This window comes from Rana temporaria, chromosome 2 (genome assembly GCF_905171775.1).
Source record: "Rana temporaria chromosome 2, aRanTem1.1, whole genome shotgun sequence".
Classification (NCBI taxonomy): domain Eukaryota; kingdom Metazoa; phylum Chordata; class Amphibia; order Anura; family Ranidae; genus Rana; species Rana temporaria.
Window position 1 is genome coordinate 505,705,049 of NC_053490.1, and position 21,404 is coordinate 505,726,452.

The 21,404-nt window shown below is 44.6% G+C and overlaps 2 protein-coding genes across 3 annotated transcripts in view; one reads left to right on the plus strand and one right to left on the minus strand.

Annotated features, from left to right (window-relative positions):
• LOC120927919 (small integral membrane protein 11A-like) overlaps positions 1 to 8,291 on the minus strand; it is a 28,639-nt gene extending 20,348 nt beyond the window's left edge. Inside the window, exons 1-3 of one of the 2 annotated variants that reach the window (XM_040338933.1) lie at positions 8,199 to 8,291; positions 2,503 to 2,689; positions 452 to 1,108 (exon numbers count right to left, since the gene is read on the minus strand). In XM_040338933.1, coding sequence (XP_040194867.1) covers positions 2,504 to 2,689; positions 8,199 to 8,216 — 204 coding nt within the window. In that variant the 5' untranslated portion in view covers positions 8,217 to 8,291 and the 3' untranslated portion in view covers positions 452 to 1,108; position 2,503. Of the gene's footprint in view, positions 1 to 451; positions 1,109 to 2,502; positions 2,690 to 8,198 lie in introns of those variants that run through there. The other variant, XM_040338934.1, reaches the window with a different exon arrangement.
• A 103-nt stretch (positions 8,292 to 8,394) lies between these two features.
• On the plus strand, positions 8,395 to 20,760 carry LOC120927918. The gene is made up of 2 exons (XM_040338932.1): positions 8,395 to 9,090; positions 19,542 to 20,760. The coding sequence occupies exons 1-2, from the start codon at positions 8,777 to 8,779 to the stop codon at positions 20,416 to 20,418; spliced, it is 1,191 nt and encodes a 396-aa protein (XP_040194866.1). The 5' UTR covers positions 8,395 to 8,776; the 3' UTR covers positions 20,419 to 20,760.
• The last annotated feature ends 644 nt before the right edge of the window (positions 20,761 to 21,404 follow it).

Sequence of the window (21,404 nt, forward strand, 5' to 3'; positions counted from 1 at the left end):
ACCTCTAGTGGTCTCTGCACAATTTATTTGGAACCTTTACACTATATGTATATATTTGTAGCAATACATGTAGATATTTGTATACACTCCTGTAGGAACGCTATTACAATTCTATTTATAACCCCTGCCTGTATACTGGTTTTATTTTTCCACATATCGGTGCAGATTTAGTCTGCATGTCCCCGTCAGCTTGTTTTCATACATTTCCTGTTTGTGTGTCCCCATAGGATCCTCTTTATCTGACATTTCAAGGATTTTTTACATTAAATAAGATTATTGACAGACTGTATTATTCCTCCTATACTGTGATTATCACAGTTATATGTACATGGTAGTACCGGAATAAGTGACATAATTACAATATCATTTATATATATATATATATTGATTACATTTATTTTCTTTCTGGTAACTCTATGGCTATGCTATAACAAACATAGAAAAACCAAAAGACAATGTGTTTTATTTTATTTCCATAAACTCATGTTTTTAATGTACATTTGTATATGTATATATATATATATATATATATATATGCACAATGGTACTTATTTTCTTTTTCATATTTTTTTTCACTTTCTTATCTCTTCTTCGTTGATTAATTTGTTTCAAATTTTAAGTATGAATAATTACACATTATGTTTGTTCATCATGCATTTTTGTGTTGCACGATACCTCATGTATGTCTATCGGGTTATTTTGCGATTGTCGTGTTTAGGTTCATTGATTGAGATATCCCATGCACCTGCATGACTCCAGGTGTTTCGTATGTGTCCAGGAATTTGAACTGACGTATCCACGTGGGTGGCCTATCAGAAGGATTTCCTGTTTGATCGACCTTTTTCTCATCCCCATATATACGGATGGTCATTCCATCTTCCAACAGCTATGACTAAGCACCCTTTAGTGGTGGAAAACATGTCAGCTTTTCATTGATCCTGTGCCTATGATGTCTTTGAACCAGAAGAATTTTTAAACCATCTTCAATAAAGGTGTCAACAGAGTGTGGCCGTCCAATCTTTTCTTCAATTCACTCTGTAGTGTAGTTGACAATGATGGGAAATGTAGTTCCAAAACATCTGGGGTGCCAAGGTTCGCCATCACTGCTCTATAGGGACATATATAAGGGTCAATTGGCAGTTTTGTGGTGCATTAATACGTGTTATTTTGTGCATTGCATTATTGTCATGCATAGCATTAACAGAGCTGATTGAAATGAATGGGTTGCCACTGCACCCTGACATGCCAAAAAGCAGATGTGACCCATTTTTTGTAACTACCATTGTGGCACACTGCAATGTAGATGCACTGTCTTGGTGGATTGGAGCTACAGTGTTCTCCTGAAGGGGGGGCCGTCCTTGCCGGGAGAAGACCGTGATTATTGCTAGTGGATTTAACAGCCGCATGCAACAATTGCATGTACCGTATATACTCGAGTATAAGCTGACCCCAGTATAAACCTAATTTTACCACAAAAAACTGCGAAAACGTTTTGACTCGAGTATAAGCCGAGGGTAGAAGATTTTCACCGCTCCAGGTGAGCCCTATAGACAATCAGGGACGGTCGGATTACCAAGGTGCTGGCAATGCACGTAGCAATAGGAGGAAGGAGATGGACAGCCGCACTCCGAAATAACTTTTAAAAAAAGTTGTCTTTTATTTTCAAGCAGGAACATGCATAATCACCACAACCATAAACCAGGACAGCCGACTAGTTTCGCACTCTTGCTAGTGCTTAATCAGCGTTGAAAATAAAAGACAACTTTTTTGAAAAGTTATTTTGGAGTGTGGCTGTCCATCTCCTTCCTCCTATTGCTACTACCTATAAGCCGAGGGTGAGAATGCAGCAGCTACTGTAAGCGGCAAAGAGGGTCAACAATGCCCATGTGTATGCCTCACTGTGCCCATCCTCACTGTGCCCGTTGTCAGCATACCTGAAATTTAGAGGCTGCGGGCGTCCATTCATTGTTTAAAACTTGCGGTCTCCTCCTGGTCCCTTCCGTGATGGGCGTTTCTCAGCAGACACAGTTCCGCCTATCACGGACGTTCTCTCATCCTCGGACTCAGTTTCCCAGCAGACACTGTGTTCAGTGTTCCGCCAATCACGGACGTCTTCTTGTCCGAGGAGGAAAAGGCGTCCGTGATTGGCGGAACACTGAACAAAGTGTCCGCTGGGATGGGTGATAATGAGAGAATGTTCGTGATAGGCGTTTCTCAGCAGAGTTCCACCTATCACGGAAGGGACCAGGAGGAGACCGTGAGTTTTAAATGATGGGCGCCCACAGCCGCTCAATAATTTTAGGTACACTGACTCGAGTATATACGGTAAGTTCAGGCAGGCTGGTTGTACCCAAGTTTATCATTTGAGATTCATATCCATCTACGGCCGGCTTTCGGCTGGAGTGGAGTAGGCCAGGCAGTGTAAAGGCCTGTGAGGGAGGTATCCTTCCCTACTCCACCCTAAGTAGAAAACAAATCATAAAATAATACTCCACTTCTCACCTCAATCTTCTTTTTTCTCAATCTCTTCTTTCCCCTCAGCTAAACGGCGAAGTTTTTCCTCCCGTTCCTTCTTTAACTTTGCTTCAATTTTTTTACTTTGGTATATCTTGGCGCAAGCGAAGCCCAGACACAACAGCACGGTCTTTGCTGCTAAAATGTACATCAACAATGGGAAGTTCTCCAGTGCCTGCCATAGGAAAACACATTTTAGTTGGTTAAAAAAAATGGTAATCTAAGTCCTGGTGACTGTTCAGAATCCCACATTTTGGGCTGTCACGAGAACAGGAATAGAAGGGAAATCTTCCACTCGGGACACTAGTTCTGGTGACAACCAGGGATTCCGTCACTTTGGAGAGATTTCCTCTCACTTCCTGTTATTGGCCATGGCAAACCCAATGGAAACACAAGCGGCAAAAAATAAATAAAGGATTATAACCCTCCCTTATGGTCTGAAGACCTCACAAACAGATACTGTCAAGATAGAATGAGTCAAGAGACTGGCAACAAAAATGGTGAAAGGTCTGAGGGATAAAACATATTAGAAGAGACTTCAGGAACTCAATATGTACAGTCTGGGGGAAAGGGGAGACATGAATTTTGGCATCAAATTTCAATTTTGTTTTAGTCTTATGCCGCGTACACACGATCATTTTTCAGCATGAAAAAAACGTTGTTTTTCAGCATGTCCAAAAAACAACTTTTTTCCAACTTCATCATTAAAAACGACATTGCCTACACACCATCCTTTTAAAAAAATGATCTAGCAAAGCGCGGTGACGTACAACACGTACAACACGTACGACGGCACTATAAAGGGGAAGTTCCATTCGCCTTTGGGCTGCTTTAGCTGATTCCTTGTTAGTAAAAGACGATTCACGCTTTTCTGTCTGTTACAGCGTGATGAATGTGCTTACTCCATTATGAACGGTAGTTTTACCTGAACGAGTGCTCCCGTCTCATAACTTGCTTCTGAGCATGCGCAGGTTTCTTACGTAGTTTTAGCCCACACACGATCATTTTTTACAACCGAAAAATGACATTGTTTAAAACAACGTTAAAAAATGCAGCATTAGTCTTTTGACTAATATGGCATTTTAGTTTTAGTCCCATTTTAGTCATCTCAATTGTTTTAGTTTTAGTCGACTAAAATGGTATTAAGTTTGTTGACTAAAATGTTTTAGTCAACGAAATTAACACTGGCCATCGGTGGCTTGCTCCCGCAGTGATCACACAAAGCGGGAGCCCAGCGCCGTTTATCGAGCAGAGAGGCAGAACGGCGGTCTATCTATGTAAACAAGGCGGATCGCCGTTCTGACAGGAGGGAAGGCATGGATTCTGTGTTCCTGCAAAGCAGGGACCAGGATCCATGTCTTCCCCCTAGTAAAAGCGCCTCCCACGGTTTAGTAAAACACTGGTTAGGCACACATTTAACACTGATCGCCCCTGATGTTATTCCCTTCCTAGCCAGTGTCATTAGTACAGTGACAGTGCATATTTTTTAGCACTGATCACTGTCGTAGTGTCAGTGTCTGAATGTCTGCAGCAATATCGCAGTCCCGCTATAAGTTGCTGATTGCCACCTATACTAGTGAAAATAAATTAATATCCCATAGTTTGTAGACACTAAGGCCCGGATTCACATACATCGGCGCATATTTATGCGGGCGTAGCGTATCTAATATACGCTACGCCGACGCAGCGCACAGAGGCAAGAACTGGATTCACAAAGCACTTGCTCCCACTCGCTCTAAAAGATACGCTGGGTTTCCTCGGCGTAAGCCAGCGTAGGTGGAAGTGGCCGTGAGCCATGTTAATGAGGTGTGACCCCATGCAAATGATGGGGCAAGCGCCATAGAAGTACTTAAAATGAACGGCGCATGCACCGTCCCGTGGCCGCATCCCTGTGCGCATGCTCAGAATCATGTCGGAACTACTCCCTAAGATACGACGGATCACTGCCTACGACGTGAACGTAACCTACGCCCAGCCCTATTCACGTACTACATAAACGACGTAAAATACGACGGCTGTGTTCCCTGGTCCATACCTTAGCATGAGTTGCGCCTCATATATGGGGAATAACTTTACGCCGGACGTACGACTTACGCAAACCGCGTATATTATGTGAATCGGTGTATCTCCCTCATTTGCATATGTGCATAGAAAATCAATGGGAGCGGCAAATGCGCACAGCGTAAAAATTTGCCCACGATACGACGGCGTAGGCAAGTTACGTCGGTCGTAGGAAGCCTATTTTTAGGCGTATCTCAGATTGTGGGCACGGCGCACAGATACGACGGCGCATATTTACACTTACGCGGCGTATCTCGAGATACATCGGCGTGCTTTGTGAATCCGGGCCTATAAATTTTGTGAAAACCAATTAATATACACTTATTAAGATTTTTTTTACCAAAAATATGTAGCAGAGTACATATTGGCCTAGATTAATAAAAAAAATTGATTTTTTTTTAATCGGGTATGTTTTATAGCAAAAAGTAAAAAATGTTGTTTATTCTATAGCATAAAAACTGCAGAGATGATCAAATACCACCAAAAGATAGCTCTATTTTTGGGGGAAAGAGGCAGTAATCTTATTTGGGTACAGCATCGCGCGACTGCGCAATTGTCAGTGCCGTATCGCAAAAAATAGCCTGGTCATGAAGGGGGGGGGGGGGGGGACATTTTCCAGAAGTCAAGTGGTTAAATACATTGGGAGGGGGGGGGGGGTAAATAGGGGACAGTATTTTTAATACGAAGCTTAAGATCAAGAACAACGGGGACTAGCGGGAGGAGAGTTTAAAACTAATTTTAGAAAGTATTATGTTACTGAAAGTGTAGTTGATGTTTGAAATAGACTTTCAGCAGAGGTAGTGAGCCAGTCAACAGTAAGTGGATTTAAACTTGCTTGTAACAAACATAGATCTATACACACAGAAAAAAAGTAAATAAATAGTATATATATCTATATAGATATATAGACTTATATGAAATGACACTTGATGGACTACTTGGTCTTTTTTTTGCCACGCTAGTTCCAGTGACAACCAGGGATTCTCTCGCTTTAGAGGTTTTTCTTCTCACTTCCTGTTTTGGCTACGGGACAGGAAGTGACAAGAAATATCCTCAATGGGAAACTGACAGGGGTTATTATAACTTTCTCCAAAACATTCCCCCTTTAGTTCCACTTTAAATATATATTTTTTTTTGTACGTGGTTCACCTTTTACATTCAAGCATGCTTTCAGTATTACCAAAATAACTCTATATTTATCTATATATATATATATAAGGGATGTCCCGATACCAATACTAGTATCGGTACCGATAACGAGCATTTCCCTGAGTACTTGTACTCGGGGAAATGCTCCGATGCTTCACCCGATACCTGGGCAGTCAGGGTGATCGGTGCGGCAGGGGAGTTACAAGCACTGATCTTCCCCCTTTTCAGCTGCTTTAGTTAAAGTTGATCGGTGCTTGTAACTTCCCCCAAAGCCGCACCGATCACCGCTGACTGTCCCCGTGCTGTCCCCCTCCGTCCTCAGTGCTGTCCCCCTCCGTCCTCAGTGCTTTCCCCCTTCGTGCTGTGTGCTGCTCTCCCCCCCTCTGTGCTCCGTGCTGCTCTCCCCCCTCCGTGCTGCTCTCCCCCCTCCGTGCTCCATGCTGCTCTCCCCCTCTGTGCTCCGTGCTGCTCTCCCCCCTCCGTGCTGCTCTCCCCCCTCTGTGCTCCGTGCTGCTCTTCCCCCTCCGTGCTGCTCTCCCCCTATGTGCTCCATGCTGCTCTCCCCCTCCGTGCTGCTCTCCCCCCTCTGTGCTGCTCTCCCTCTGTGCTGCTCTCCCCCCTCCATGCTGTTCTCCCCCCTCCGTGCTCAATGCTGCTTTTCCCCCCTCCATGCTGCTCTCCCCCCTCCGTGCTCCTCTCCCCCCTCGTTCTGTCAGGATGGAGAGCGGAGGTAGGATCTGCTAAATTCGGTGATCACTGACTCTGTCCATTCACATAACTGAGCATCGTAACCTGTGTTTACGATGCTTCAGTTTATGAATGGAGAGGAGCTTCTCTTCATTCATTTTAGCTGAGGCTGCAGAGAAAGGGAGTGGGGAATCTGTGTCCTTAGTCCCTTTCTCTGTCTCAAAGGGGAGATGTCAGGGGTCTGTTAAGACTCCTGATATCTCACCAAAGATAAAAAAGAAGAAAAATTGCAATAAATATATATATATATTTTAAAATTAAAAAAATGTAAATAAAAAAAAAAAACAGACTGACAATCCACTCCCCCCACCCCCTAAAAAAAGAAGAAAGCACTGTTAAAAAAACAAGAATTGTAAAAAATAAAAATTGTAAAAAAACAAACAAAAACAAAACAAAAAAAAAGTGCCACTGTCACATGACATTAAATAATCGGTTTTAGCGAGTACTTAGTAAAAAAGTGGTATCCGGACAACCCTAATATATATATATATATATATATATATATGAATAACTAAAAAATACATTACTAGCTGTTAAAATTCTTCTGTCAGTGACATAGTTAAATCTTTGTTTTTGTTCATTTTTTGTCCACTAGGTTGTGATTTCATCTGTCTTTGTGTCTCCACCTCGGTAGCCATTTTGTCTGAGCTCTCTCCCTTCTATTGCACTAAGTCGATCTCCATAAAAATGGAGGATGCCCCGGAGCTCAGTGCACTGCACTGCGGACACATCAGTAAAAGTGATCTAGCAGCTCTTATCACGTGTGTCAGCTCGGCAGGCTGCAGGATGATGTCTTTGTAATTATTATTACTTCCATGGAGAAGGAGAAGATAGAGATCTGCTGATCCCTCATCATACACATGTCACAGACCTGATCTGATGACAGGCAGACATCAGGAGGAGAATTATTAGAGACTGTAATGACCCCCCAAATCTGCTGCATCTTCCTCACTATGATCTCCCCTCTAAGAAGCCATGGCTGCCCCCATCATCTGATCCCTGACCTCTCTGGTCTTCTCTGTGCATGCTGAGCTCCTGTCTGTCTGCAGATCGTCATCTGTGTGAGATTGTCACCGTCTCTACGATCTGCCGTCATCTGTGTGAGATTGTCACCGTCTCTACGATCTGCCGTCATCTGTGTGAGATTGTCACCGTCTCTACGATCTGCCGTCATCTGTGTGAGATTGTCACCGTCTCTACGATCTGCCGTCATCTGTGTGAGATTGTCGCCGTGTCTACGATCTGCCGTCATCTGTGTGAGATTGTCACCGTCTCTACGATCTGCCGTCATCTGTGTGAGATTGTCGCCGTCTCTACGATCTGCCGTCATCTGTGTGAGATTGTCGCCGTCACTACGATCTGCCGTCATCTGTGTGAGATTGTCGCCGTCACTACGATCTGCCGTCATCTGTGTGAGATTGTCACCGTCTCTACGATCTGCCGTCATCTGTGTGAGATTGTCGCCGTCTCTACGATCTGCCGTCATCTGTGTGAGATTGTCGCCGTCTCTACGATCTGCCGTCATCTGTGTGAGATTGTCGCCGTCTCTACGATCTGCCGTCATCTGTGTGAGATTGTCGCCGTCACTACGATCTGCCGTCATCTGTGTGAGATTGTCGCCGTCTCTACGATCTGCCGTCATCTGTGTGAGATTGTCACCGTCTCTACGATCTGCCGTCATCTGTGTGAGATTGTCGCCGTCTCTACGATCTGCTGTCTGCACTTACGTTCCAATTGAACTCCATGGTCCTAGATTGTCAGTGCGGTGAGATCAGAACGCTTCCTCTGCTGATCACACTTGTAGATGAGCTGGATCTATATCCTCAGACTGGATCCGCCACTGGGAGGAGCCCGACCCCTTCCGGAATGTTCAGGCCTGCTCCGAAGATTGACAGAGAACAGATGTGTGTAGTAGTCGTAGTCACCGTCTAGCTTCTGGAGGTCTGTTGATGTCACAGAACCAGCTGGAACAACAGACCAAAATAGCATCAGATGTACAATCCGTGACCCCCAAACCGAAACATCATTTGTATGTCCTGAAAAGTGATCGGTCCTGATCTGTCGCATTATTTTATATAACACATTACTATAGAACTACACAAGTAATATATCAGAATTTTGAGGCTTATTAATAGTTTGTACCGTTAGAAAAAAATAACGCTTTGGCCTTTGTTGTCATTCAAGGACATTTTAAACCATTTTCTAAACCCAGAATTGTTGGGTGATGTAGACAGTAGAAGGATCTGGATTTGGTTGGCTGAAATACATTTTTGGTCATTTTTTTATTTTTTTTGCTCGTGTAAAGATGTCCACGGACCACGAGATCCAGTTCTGGTTGCTGGTTCTGGGTTATGTGGTGAACAAAAAGAGAAAGCGTAGACGTCAGACGGTGAGGAATTACTGGGTGCACCCGCTGACCAGCCAGAGGTTCTCCAAGGGACAGTTTCACCTCCGTTATGGAGATCTGCGCACGTGTCCCAAGAGGTTCTTCAACTACTTCAAGATGTCCATCGGAACGTTCGATGAGCTGCTGGAGTTCCTGAGGCCGGCGCTCATACGGAGCGACACGCAGATGAGACTGGCCATATCCCCCGAGGAGCGGCTCTGCGTCACTATAAAGTAGGTTGGCCAATGTAAGAAAAATTATGTTAGATTGGACGTAACAATGAATATGTTATTCAGGAACCAGAAAGTCCAGTCTAGAAAGTACTGTAAAATGATTTTTCTCAACTCCTCCAGTCCTCAAGGCGCCTCAACAGGTCATGTTTTCAGGATTTTCCTCAGATGAAATAGCTGTAGTAATTACTAGGGCAGTGAAACTGATCAAATCACCTGTGCAAAATAATGGAAATACTGAAAACATGACCTGTTGGGGCGCCTTGAGGACTGGAGATGAGAATGCTGTTCCATAGCAGTAGCGGTGCGTCCATAAAGGGCGCACGGGCGCCTCCCCCTCTCTCCTTCCATCTGTCTATAACTATAGATAGATTCATGCATTGCATGAATCTATCTATGGTTACCGCTGCCACCCCCTATTCAGGTGTCCGGCCCCTTTTCGGGCGCCGGGCACCTGAAATACAGCAGCGGGGTATTTTTTGGAAGCACCTGATTAGAGCCATAGGCTCTAATAGGCATCCAAAAAGGTGAACAGTGGGCGCAATGCTTGTGTTAGCAAAGCGAATGAACATTCACTTTCCGAACACTGAACCGTATCTCAGCCAATCAGGTGCTCGGTCTGTTACCTGTCACCTGATTGGCTGAAATGACAGGCGCTGTGATTGGACGCCTATCGCAGAGGATGGGAAGAGACGACGGGAGAAGACAGGAACGCGGAAGACATCGGACACTGCCTGCCGCCGTGACCTGCTGCCCCACCAAGACAAGGTAAGTGCTGGGCGGATGGGGGATGCACACTGGCAGCATTTGATGGGCACAGTAGTGGCAATTGATGAGCACACTGGTGGCAATTGATGGACACACTGGTGGCAATTGATGAGCACACTGGCAGCAATTGATGGGCACACTGGCAGCAATTGATGGGCACACTGGCGGCAATTGATGAGCACACTGGCAGCAATTGATGAGCACACTGGCAACAATTGATGGGAACACTGGCTGCGTTTGATGGGCGCAGTGGCTGCATTTGATGGGCACAGTAGCTGCGTTTGATGGGCACAGTGGCTGCAATTGATGTTTTTTTTTTCAGTTTGTTTGCGCCCCCCAAAAATTTTGAGCACCAGCGGCCACTGTTCCATAGCAAACAGTGCAAAGCAACAGGTTTGCTTTAAAGTGGGAGTCACCAACCAGTTGATCGCGATCTACCAGTGTACTGTGGCTTGATGACTGAGAGATCGCACCTTTGCACCAGGTTGCCGAACCCACAACATCAAACACAGTGGGGTACTTCTGTCATTCAGCTAAGCAGATGCCAGGCCGCAGACAGAGCAAAGCAGGAGCATCAGCGATACCTCTTCTGTAGTTCCGGCTGCAGTATAAGGTGGAGTGATCTCTCCTGAATGCCGCCTCTCAATCCTGCTAGCTGGAGCAATGTCCGCAGGAGCTGCAAGATGAGAGAGAAGAGATCTGTGGTGAACTGAAAGTGGGCACTCCAATCTCCTTTAGGTCAGAGTGTCTTGCACGATATTGAAATGGCCATAATAGCATCTAAAACTCTGTGAACTCTTTGTTACTATTTTAGGTGGACAGTAAGGGCTCTTTACATTTATGGTAATGGGGGTGGTAAAACTCCATAGTCGTGCCTTGTTTTTACCACCCCTCCCAAGCGGCACCCCTGTTGGCTGCAATGGCCAGGGGTGTACACATGGCTGTAGCAGGAATTATACGCCCAGTCACACTTTTCGCTGTGTAGCACCTCCCAAACATGACCTGTTCAAGTGAATGAGGCTGCTCTGCAGGCACTCTGCAATCTTAAGCAGTACAGCAGCCAATGGGTTAAAGCAGACAGTGAAACGTATCACCTTCACACCACCTGCAATAACCCCCACACAAGAATTCCATTGGGGGGCTCTTGCAGAGTGGCCCTATTTAATTGAATGGTTCAAGATTGGTGGGTCATAGCGCCCACAGAAAGCAACAGAAGGTAAAATTCCTGCTGTGGCACGTGTACACCCTTGACTGCTGCCCTACTGACATCAACCTCTACCCTTCTGACACTGTCCACTTCCCTACTGACACCATCCTCCGCCCTACTGACACCATCCTCCGCCCTACTGACACCATCCTCCGCCCTACTGACACCATCCTCCGCCCTACTGACACCTTCCACTGTCCTACTGACACTGTCCACACACCATCCACTTCCCTACTGACACCATCCTCTGCCCTACTGACACCTTCCACTGTCCTACTGACACTGTCCACACACCATCCACTTCCCTACTGACACCATCCACTTCCTTACTGACCAACACTGCCCTACTAACACCATCCTCTGCCCTACTGACACATTTTTCTGTCCTACTGACACTGTCCACACACCGTCCACTGCCCTACTGACTCCATCCACTGCTCTACTGACCGACACTGCCCTACTGACACCGTCCTCTGCCCTACTGACACCATCCTCTGCCCTACTGACACCATCCTCTGCCCTACTGACACCATCCTCTGCTCTTCTGACACCATCCTCTGCTCTTCTGACACCATCCTCTGCTCTTCTGACACCATCCTCTGCTCTACTGACACCATCCTCTGCCCTACTGCCACATTCCTCTGCCCTACTGCCACATTCCTCTGACCTACTGCCACATTCCTCTGCCCTACTGCCACATTCCTCTGCCCTACTTCCACATTCCTTTGCCCTACTGCCACATTCATTTGCCCTACTGCCACATTCCTCTGTCCTACTGACACCATTCTTATATTAATAAACAGAGAAGTTGGTGTAAATTGTACATAGTGGATTAACAACCACTTTAATGCATAGAATGCATTAGGATAAAAAAAAACTCCTTTTAAGTCTTGACAGAATATGGTATATTTTTACATGAATCAGTCCCATCTTTTTATATTTTTTTTGTGAAATAAAAATACTGAACTCTATAAACAGTTGCACTAATATTACGGTATATATCGTTGAAAATTGCAGCTACCATCATTTTATGCTATTGCTCTTCCTGCTATCAGAAAATATGTTTTCTGTTTTTAAGTATGGATTTGTTTTTGTTTTTTCATTTTAGCTTTAAGGCCCCAACGTCTGCTAAATGGACGTTCAGAGGCAGTTGGACACTTTTTTCAACTGCCCCTGAAGTCATTTAATGTTATCGTATGTGTACATGTACACAGGTTTGTTTACTGTCGTTTTCAGGCAGTTGCGTTTATAGGACTTTTTTTGAAGGCAAAAAAATGAGTTCAGACACCAAAGTTTCCGACGTTTTAGACGCTAAACGCGGTAACCCGCGTTTAGCCGTGTTTTGTTTATAGGCCTTTTTAGTTTTTGGCTATTTCAAATATATATATATATATATATATATATATATATATATATATATATATATATATATATATATATATATAATAATAAAAAAAAAATTAAATTAAAAAGATGAGAGAGGACTGTAATTGTCATCATAGGTATACCTCAACTATGAGAGACAAAATGTGGAAACAAATCCAGACAATCACATTGTCTGATTTGGAAATAATTTATTTGCAAATTATTGTGGAAAATAAGTATTTGGTCCATCAAAAGTTCCTCTCAATACTTTGTTATATATCCTTTGTTGGGAATGACAAAGGTCAAACGTTTTCTGTAAGTCTTCACAAGGTTGTCACACACTGTTGCTGGTGTGTGAAAAAGAAAATGTAGCGCCGTGATACCATAGAGACAATGATTTCTCTTGGAAAATATTAAATCAATAATCACTGTGCTAAAACTGTGATGTGGTGCCAAAAAAACACACAAATAACAATAATAAATGAATAAACTGGTGTAGAAGAAAACACTATAAAAAATAATAAAACACTAAAAAGTCCATCCAAAAACGGTGAGATGAATGGATAGTGGAATGACAACGTGGATCCTCACAGAAAACGGGTCACTTTCAAAATAGAGATGAAATTGCGCTTACCAGAAAGCGTGGATCTACCTGTCAGCGACAGTAGATCAATCAGGCATGGACACTCACGGGGCGTACTCAGCTCGGCTTCCTCAGACTGGATCGCAGATGGAAGAGGTCAGCAGTGGAGGGCCATGGATGCACGATATCCTGGATGGATGTCCTGATTATCCCAAGGGCAGCACAGTGGTGCAGTGAGTAGCACTTTCGCCTAGCAGCAAAAGGGTCGAATCCCGACCACAACACCATCTTCTTGGAGTTTGCATGTTCTCCCTGTGCCTGCGTGGGTTTCCTCCGGGTACTCCGGTTTCCTCCCCCCCTCCAAAGACATGCTGGTAGGTGAATTGGATCCTGTCCAAAAATTGGCCCAGTATATATATGTATATCTGTTGTATGACTGTGTGTCCCAAGCGTGTCGAGATCCTACAGGGTAAAATGACCGCACCAGCCAAGCAGACACTGGCTGGAAAAAGCGCCCAGAGGCGATTCAGTTTGCATGTGTAGCGCTATACAAGTCATTTATTCATTCATTCATTGATTCAAGATGTCCGCTCAACGGTGGATGGGAAGGATAATGGTGAACCCCTTGAGGGGTGGGTGGAGTGGAATGGAAGACTCCAAACAATGTATGGGGGAGAGAGAGAAAACACAACCCCAATGGTGCAGGTCAAAAAAGATTTTTGGGTTTTATTAGAATAAAACCAGCAAATACAATAAAAGTGATCACAAATATAAAAAGGGCAATATGAGAAATGGTAAAAAAAACAGGCCCTACGCGTTTCATCCTAGAGGGACTTCAACTGGGGCATGTTGGCCCATTCCTCCATGCAGATCTCCTCTAGAGCAGTGATGTTTTGGGGCTGTCGCTGGGCAACACAGACTTTCAACTCCCTCCAAAGGTTTTCTATGGGGTTGAGATCTGGAGACTGGTTAGGCCACAGAACCTTGAAATGCTTCTTACAAAGCCACTCCTTCGTTGCTCGGGTGGTGTGTTTGCGATCATTGTCATGCTGAAAGACACAGCCACGTTCCATCCTCAATGCCCTTGCTGATGGGAGGAGGTTTGCACTCAAAATCTCACGATACATGGCCCCATTCATTCTTTCATGTACACGGATCAGTCGTTCGGTTCCCTTTGCAGAGAAACAGCCCCAAAGCATGATGTTGCCACCCCCATGCTTCATAGTAGGTATGGTGTTCTTTGGTTGCAACTCTGCATTCTCTCTCCTCCAAACACGATGAGTTGTGTTTCTACCAAACAGTTCTACTTTGGTTTCATCTGACCATATGACATTCTCCCAATCCTCTTCTGGATCATCCAAATGCTCTCTAGCAAACCTCAGACGGGCCCGGACATGTACTGGCTTAAGCAGGGGGACACGTCTGGCACTGCAGGATCTGATGGCGGCATAGTGTGTTACTGATGGTAGCCTTTGTTACGTTGGTCCCAGATCTCTGCAGGTCATTCACTAGGTCCCCCCGTGTGGTTCTGGGATTTTTGCTCACCGTTCTTGTGATCATTTTGACCCCACGGGGTGAGATCTTGCGTGGAGCCCCAGATCGAGGGAGATTATCAGTGGTCTTATATGTCTTCCATTTTCTAATTATTGCTCCCACCGTTGATTTCTTCACACCAAACTGCTTGCCTATTGCAGATTCAGTCTTCCCAGCCTGGTGCAGTTCTACAATTTTGTTTCTGGTGTCCTTCGGCAGCTCTTTGGTCTTCACCATAGTGGACTTTGGAGTGTGACTGTTTGAGGTTGTGGACAGGTGTCTTTTATACTGATAACAAGTTCAAACAGGAGCCATTAATACAGGTAATGAGTGGAGGAGAGAGGAGCCTCTTAACCTGTTCCCTACCGTCATAGTAAAATGACGTTGGCGTGAACCCTCCGTCCCTCAGACTGGACGTCATATGACGTCCTAGCCTTCTCGGGCGGCTAGGGGGAGCACTCGCGCCCCCGCCACATTGCTCGGGACCCGGTGCGCGTGCCCTGTAAGCGGTGAGGAGACAGATGTGTGTTCCCAGTACAGAGGAACACACATCGATCTCCTCCCCTTGTGAGTCCCCCTCCCCCTACAGTTAGAACACACTTCAGGGAACATTTTTAATCCCTTCAGCGCCCCCTAGTGTTAACCCCTTCCCTGCCAGTCACATTTACACAGTAATCAGTGCAGTTTTTTTGGTCCAAAAAAGTGTCAAAAGTGACCGATGTGTCCGTTGCAGTGTCACGGTCACAATAAAAAAAAATCACAGATCTCCGCCATTCCTAGTAAAAAAAAATAAAAAAATGCCATAATTCTATTCCCTATTTTGTAGATGCTAGAACTTTTGCGCAAACCGATCAAATACGCTTATTGCAATTTTTTTTTTTTTTGCCAAGAATATGTAGAAGAATGCGTAGCGGCCTAAACTGAGGGAAAAAAAAAGATTTAAAAAAAAAAAAATTATGATATTTATTAAATCAAAAAGTAAAAGATATTGGCCCAGATTCAAGAAGCAATTGCGCCCGTGTAACCATGAGTTACACGGCGCAATTGCTTACTTGCTCCGGTGTAACGAGTGCTCCTGATTCAGGAACCTCGTTACACCGGCTGCAGCCTAAAATCTGCGCGGCATAAGGCTCTTATGCCTCGCAGATTTTAGGCTGCATTCTTGCGTTGGCCGCTAGGGGGCGCTCCCATTGTGATCAGCGTGTAGTATGCAAATTGCATACTACCACTGATTCACAATCTTGCGCGGGCCCCGCGCAAGCCAGGTACGGAGTTTCCGTACGGCTACTTTAGCGCAAGGCTGCCCTTTCTAATAGCAGGGGCAGCCTGTGCTAAAGTATACCGCCGCTCCCGCGTCGCGACGTTCAAATGTTATGTCGTTTGCGTAAGTGCTTCGTGAATGGCGCTGGACGCCATTCACGTTCACTTTGAAGCAAATGACGTCCTTGCGACGTCATTTGCCGCAATGCACGTCGGGAAAGTTTCCCGACGGAGCATGCGCTGTACGCTCGGCGCGGGAGCGCGCCTAATTTAAATGATTCCCGCCCCCGGCGGGATCATTTAACTTGCGCGCGCTTACGCCGGGCAAATTTGCCGGCGCGCCCTCGCAAGTCACGGAGCTACTGCTCCGTGAATCGAGGGCAGCGCAAAATATTTGCGTGGGGGCAGGGCAAAATCGTTGCCCTGCTCCCCCGCAAATATAGCGCAAGCTATGCTGAATCTGGGCCATTGTGTTTTTTTCAAAATTGTCGCTCTTCCTTTGTTTATAGCGCAAAAAATAAAAAACGCAGAGGTGATCAAATACCACCAAAAGAAAGCTCTATTTGTGGGGAAAAAAACGGCGTCAATCTTGTTTGGGAACCATGTCGCACGACCGCGCAATTGTCATTCAAAGTGCGACAGTGCTGAAAACGAAAAATTGGTCTGGGCAGGAAGGGGGTGAAAATGCCCAGTATGGAAGTGGTTAATGAAGAAGATACAGGTCTGTGAGAGACAGGAATCTTGCTTGTTTGTAGAGGAGACCAAATACTTATTTTCCACCATGATTTGCATGTGAATGTGATTGTCTGAATTTGTTTCCACATTTTGTCTCTCATAGTTGAGGTATACCTATGATGACAATTACAGGCCTCTCTCATCTTTTTAAGTGGGAGAACTTGCACAATTGGTGGCTGACTAAATACTTTTTTGGCCCACTGTGTGTGTGTGTGTGTGTGTGTGTGTGTGTGTGTATATGTATGTATGTGTATATATATATATATATATATATTTTAAATGCTTCTAAACACAAACGCGGCATTTAAACGCGGCAAAACAGACGTTTTAAATGTGGGTTACTATCTGTCAAGTTAAATCGTTCAGGAGAGGTTGTAAAAACTTCCCATGTACAATGGAGCCTAAGACCTCATGTACACTGCTTCTGGTAAACGGACGTTTAGGAGCAAATGGCCGTTTTTTTCAGCTGCCCCTGAACTCTCCTCTATGTTATCTTATCAGGACATGTACACAGGGTCGTTTATAGTAGTTTCTAGGCAGTTGAGTTTAGAAGCATTTTTTGTGGAACGCAAAAAAATGTATTCAGGACGGATGTTCAGAGGCATTTGAAATGCCTGTAACAGCTTGTAAACGCGCTAACTCGCGTTTAGCTGCGTTTTCATTTACAGGCGTTTTTCATTTTTGGCTATTTGAAAAAATAAATAAAAATTATATATAATATTTTTTTTTAAACATTTCCAAATGCAAATGTGGCAAAATACCTGTAAACGCGGCAAAACTAACGTTTTAAATGTCGTTTACTATCTGTCAGGTTAAATCATTCAGGGGAGGTTGTAAAAACATACCGTGTACATGAAAGCTTCAGCAGCTAAAAGGTTAAAGGGGTTGTAAAGGAAAACATTTTTTTTCCCTGAATAGCTTCCTTTACCTTAGTGCAGTCCTCCTTCACTTACCTCATCCTTCCATTTTGCTTTTAAATGTCCTTATTTCTTCTGAGAAATCCTCACTTCCTGTTCTTCTGTTTGTCACTACACACCGTAATGCGAGGCTTTCTCCCTGGTGTGGAAAAAGCCTCTTGTGGGGGGAGGGGGCAATCAGGCAAGTCAGGACGCTCTCTACTTTGCAGATAGAGAAAGGAGCTGTGTGTTAGTGGGTGTCCTGACACTCCTGCTCGCCCCCTCCCCCCTCAAGAGGCTTTCTCCACACCAGGGAGAAAGCCTTGCATTACGGTGTTGAGTTACAGACAGAAGAAATAACTTTTTTTTCCTTTACAACCCCTTTAAACATAAGTGGGTATGAAATGGAAAAGACACATATTGAGAGTGAATGGTGCTTCTCACCCCGGATGTGTGCGATATGGGAGAGTTCCCCCGATGGGGTTTTTAGGCAAGCAAAAATGCAATAATTATAAATAATATGCATTGTTATGTTTAAAAAAAAAATATTGGATGTAGACATGTGGTGTGAATCATGACAATTATAATATAAACTCTGGTATGAAGAAGAATATAAAAATCCATACACAATGGTGCAAAACCAAAATTGTTATACAAGTTGACATGCTACATGCATCTGTGCATATACCATCCTCACGTGTTTCAACCCCATAGGGATCTTCTTCAGAGGTTTTTTGGTTTGCTGTAAGAGATTACATAATGAATTTTCAAATCCTACCCAGGTATATTCCAAAACGGCAAGAAATATATATAAAGTACATAGTTACCAGTTAGCTGTGTATAAAAAAGGAACCTTCTTGGACCAGAGTTTTCACTAAAAAGCCTTAAAAGAAATCCTGATGGCTCCCCAGGCACCTGGCACCAGGATGCAGCGTCAAAATGGCCACATGCGACTTGCAGGGAGTCACAATTGGGAAAATGGCCCCTACGGGGCATGCAGCGCATTGGAAACAATATAAAGTGCATTATATAATGCGCTTAATTGGATTTTTAGTTTTATATATTAGGTATGGGCAAGCAGGAATACACCAAGAAAGTATCCTAAAATGTGTTTAGTATATATTTATATAATGTTCTATATAATAAGTGGTTTTATATATAGATGTGTACCTATAAAGGCAAAGAGGTGCGCATTAATTGGGTATAGGACAATAAAATTGTGTTATATGAGGGTGGTGATAATACTAAAGTAAGAAGGGAATACAAAAACGCACCTACATAGGTTAGTGTGCATAACATAAGTGGGTATAATCTTTGTTTCTGGTCTGTTCCATTAAAGAGGAAGTAAAACTTCCTTTTTAATTGCACCTACAGGTAAGCGTATAGTAAGGTAATGTACCTATCTCCTAAACGTGCATCGTTTATATAAGAAAAAACATCCGCGCTGCTTATTCAGGGCCCTGTGCCTTGACCGGTGGCTCCCGCATGCATGCCTGGGAGTGACATCAGCGTGGCTCCAGCCAATCACAGCGCCGGGGCCCGCGAACCTGGAATAAACACCGGGGGAAGATGTCAGCCGTCTCAGTGATGTACAAGCGCTGCTGCAGGGACTTTGTTCTAAGGCCCCTTGCACACTGGGGCGTTTTTCATGCGGTACAGCGCTAAAAATAGTGCTGCTATACCGCATGAAAAATCATGCCCTGTAGTGTTCAATGTGAAAGCCCGAAGGCTTTCACATTGAAGCGGTGCGCTAGCAGGAGCGCACCAAAAGTCCTGCTAGCCGCATCTTTACCGCGGTATAGGAGCGGTGTGTTCACCGCTCCTATACCGCGCCTTCCCATTGAAATCAATGGGAAAGCGCGGTATTAACCCTTTTTCGGCCGCTAGCGGGGGTTAAAACCTCACCGCTAGCGCCCGAATATCGCGGTAAATACGGCGGTATAGCCGCGCTACAAATAGCGCGGCTGCACGCCTCAGTGTGAAAGCAGCCTAGGGTAAGTATTTCATAATGAGCTAGTATGCGATGCCTTTGTCTTACAGGTTTTAAAAAATAAAATAAAAAATAGGGTTTGCAACCTCTTTAACTGAATTTCTTATCATTTGACAGATACCTGGCCACCGGACAAAGTTTCACTTCCCTCCATTTCCGATTTCTGATTGGAAAAGCAACCATCAGGTTAATCGTTCGGGAGACCTGCAAAGCGATATGTGACACTCTGTTTAAAGTCTTTATGCCAGAGCCAACCAAAGAGAAGTGGATGCAAATAGCTGAGGACTTCTATGCCACTACCAGCTTCCCGAACTGTGTTGGAGCTCTCGATGCCAAAGACATTCGGATGAAAATGCCACCGAATAGCGGGAAGAGGCACTGGGATGCCAGTAAACATTCTTTTGTATTACTGGCCTTGGTAGATAGTAACTACAGTTTTATCACCATAGATGTCGGTGCTTACGGAGCCACAGGCTGCTGTAGTATTTTTAAGAAGTCTACCTTGGGTCGCAAGCTAAAAGAGGGCAAATTGAAGTTACCGGAATACAGACCTTTACCTGGATCAAGTAGTAATCCCATGCCATGCGTTTTTGTTGCAGATGAGGCTTTTGGACTATCGGAGAATATCCTGAGACCCTTCCCCACCAGGAACATAACCCCAATCCGCAAAGTCTTCAACTACAGGCTGATCCGTGCAAGAAGGATGATAGATGGTGCCTTTGGGATCCTGGCCAACAAATGGCGGGTTTTCTATTCTCCCATTCAGTTAGAAGCCAACTTTGTCCAGGACATCATAAAGGCTGCTTGTGTTCTACATAATGTGGTGCTTCTAAGAGATGGTTTTGTGTTTGAGCAGATCCTCAATAACCCGTTACATGACGTGTCATGGAGCACCGTCCGAGGGCCTGCTAGTGGCATGCTGGTCCGGAACACCTTTGCCGACTATTTTGTATCCCCTCAAGGAGAAATACCTTTTCAGTATGAAAAGGTTTAAAACAAAAAGACAACTAGACTGACAAAAAACATCACTAGACCAACAAATGAGAAAAACTCATTAATAGACTTACGCTCATGACTTATTACTGGTTATTTTATACTTTGGCATTTAATTGGAGTTTGGCTGATATCCAGAGGGCCACTGAGAACGTTGTGAATCATTGTAGCAGTCCATGATTCATAGACTGAGAGCCGTGCTCTTCTAGGTCCTGTGTGAGCAGCTTCCCCCTCTGCATAGTGACAGCAGGGGGTCACTTGCTATGCATTCAAAGTATGTGTATGTATTTTTTCAACAAATACAAGGAATAATCTGATTGGATGAGGTTGAGATTTGGGGAGCCGTGTCATCTGCTGGTGTGGGTCCACTGTGTTTTATTAAAGGGGTGGTTCACCCTAAAAACGACTTTTTCTTATTACACTTGCCCCCCACATTACAATACGATTAAGGCTATTATTATTTTTTTGATGCTGTACATACCTTTGTACAGCATATTCACCTGTGGCATCCGGCTTGCGAGTCCCGCGGGAGTGGGCGTTCCTAACATGTCTGTGATTGACGTTTTGTACAAAAACGAGCTCCCCCCGTCGCGTAAGCTGCGTCACGGTTGGCGAAAGGAGCCGAACGGCGAGTCGGCGCTATACTGCGCATGCGCATCGCCGTTCGGCTGCTTTCGCCAATCGTGACGCGGCTTACGCGACGGGGGGAGCCCGTTTTTGGTCAAAACGTCAATCACCGTCAATCGCCCTGACCAAGTATTGAGTGCATACTATACTGTACATGGTAATACTTTTCAGTAAGCCAACATTTCTGTAATAAAAAGATTTTTTTTCGTATTGGTCTTATGTAATATTCTTATTTTCTGAGATTTTTAATTGTGTTTGTGTTGCCATTACATGTTAACCACTTAGGCCCCGGACCATTTTGTTGCTAAATGCCCAGGCCAGGTTTTGCGATTCGGCACTGCGTCACTTTAACAGACAATT